Here is a 925-nt window from a genome sequence, read left to right as displayed (position 1 = left end):
TAAAGCAGACCTGGCCGCGGCAGGCCGGAGTGGGGCGGGCGGGCACTGGCCCTCCTCCTAGAAGGGCAGAGGGTACATTGGTTCAGCTTTGGGGGCCATGGGCTCAGCGACTCCGCTCTGCTGGAGCAGGACAACAGCACGGACAGCAGGGAGCGGGTGGGCGTGGCTGTGTCCCAATAAAGCTTTATTGACAAGCAGGCCTGGGGTTGCATTCGGGCCCCGGGTTGGAGGGCCAACCTTTTCTCTATTGAGAGCCCTGGGAAGCTCTACTTAACTTCTCAGCCTCAGTGTTGTCATCAAAATGGAGCCGACCCAGCCCAACTCACAAGGTTCTTGCAAAGATCAGATTGGAAATTTAAATGAACGTGCTCCATACGCTGGTTACCATGACAACTGGAGGGCGAACAGATAAATGATTATGATTTGTAAGTGTAGGGTGTAGCAAAAGGGGCTTTTTTCAAATTAAAACCTCTAATGGGATGAAAATACAATGTAGCACAATCAATATTGATGTGTTCATTTAACAAACACCATTGAGCGTGCGTGTCCAGGCCTCCGGGTCCCTCAGGCCTGGGACAGCCGTGAGGGGGGCAGTCCTCTGCGGGCGGCCGGCAGGATCGCAGCTCCGAGGGGAGCCCAGGCAGGTGCAGGCACCCTCACTAGTTACCTCACGCTCCGTCCTGTGGAAAGCCCCGTGGACGGTCCCTCGGAGGGCCCACGCTGAGCCTGTCCCTGTCACCTCCTCACTCAGATGTCGCACCAGCCTTCACTCAGCTTCCGGCCGACACCACGGTCACAGATGGGATGACGGCCACGCTGAGGTGCGAGGTGTCCGGGGCGCCCAGACCCGCCATCACCTGGAGGAGAGGTAGGCAGCAGCCCTGGCACAGTGGCCGGGCCAGCGCAGCGCTGAGCCTCGGCGATT

General features: G+C 58.7%; 1 protein-coding gene across 1 annotated transcript in view; it reads left to right on the top strand.

Annotated features, from left to right (window-relative positions):
- SDK1 (sidekick cell adhesion molecule 1) overlaps window positions 1–925 on the top strand; it is a 455,450-nt gene that overhangs the window by 239,678 nt on the left and 214,847 nt on the right. The window contains exon 13 of the mRNA XM_015565152.1: window positions 752–868. Coding sequence (XP_015420638.1) covers window positions 752–868 — 117 coding nt within the window. The remainder of the gene's footprint in view (window positions 1–751; window positions 869–925) is intronic.

This window comes from Myotis davidii, unplaced genomic scaffold (genome assembly GCF_000327345.1).
Source record: "Myotis davidii unplaced genomic scaffold, ASM32734v1 scaffold399, whole genome shotgun sequence".
Taxonomy (NCBI): Eukaryota; Metazoa; Chordata; class Mammalia; order Chiroptera; family Vespertilionidae; genus Myotis; species Myotis davidii.
The sequence above is the reverse complement of the archived record's forward strand: the minus strand, read 5'-3'. Positions and strand labels throughout refer to the sequence as shown.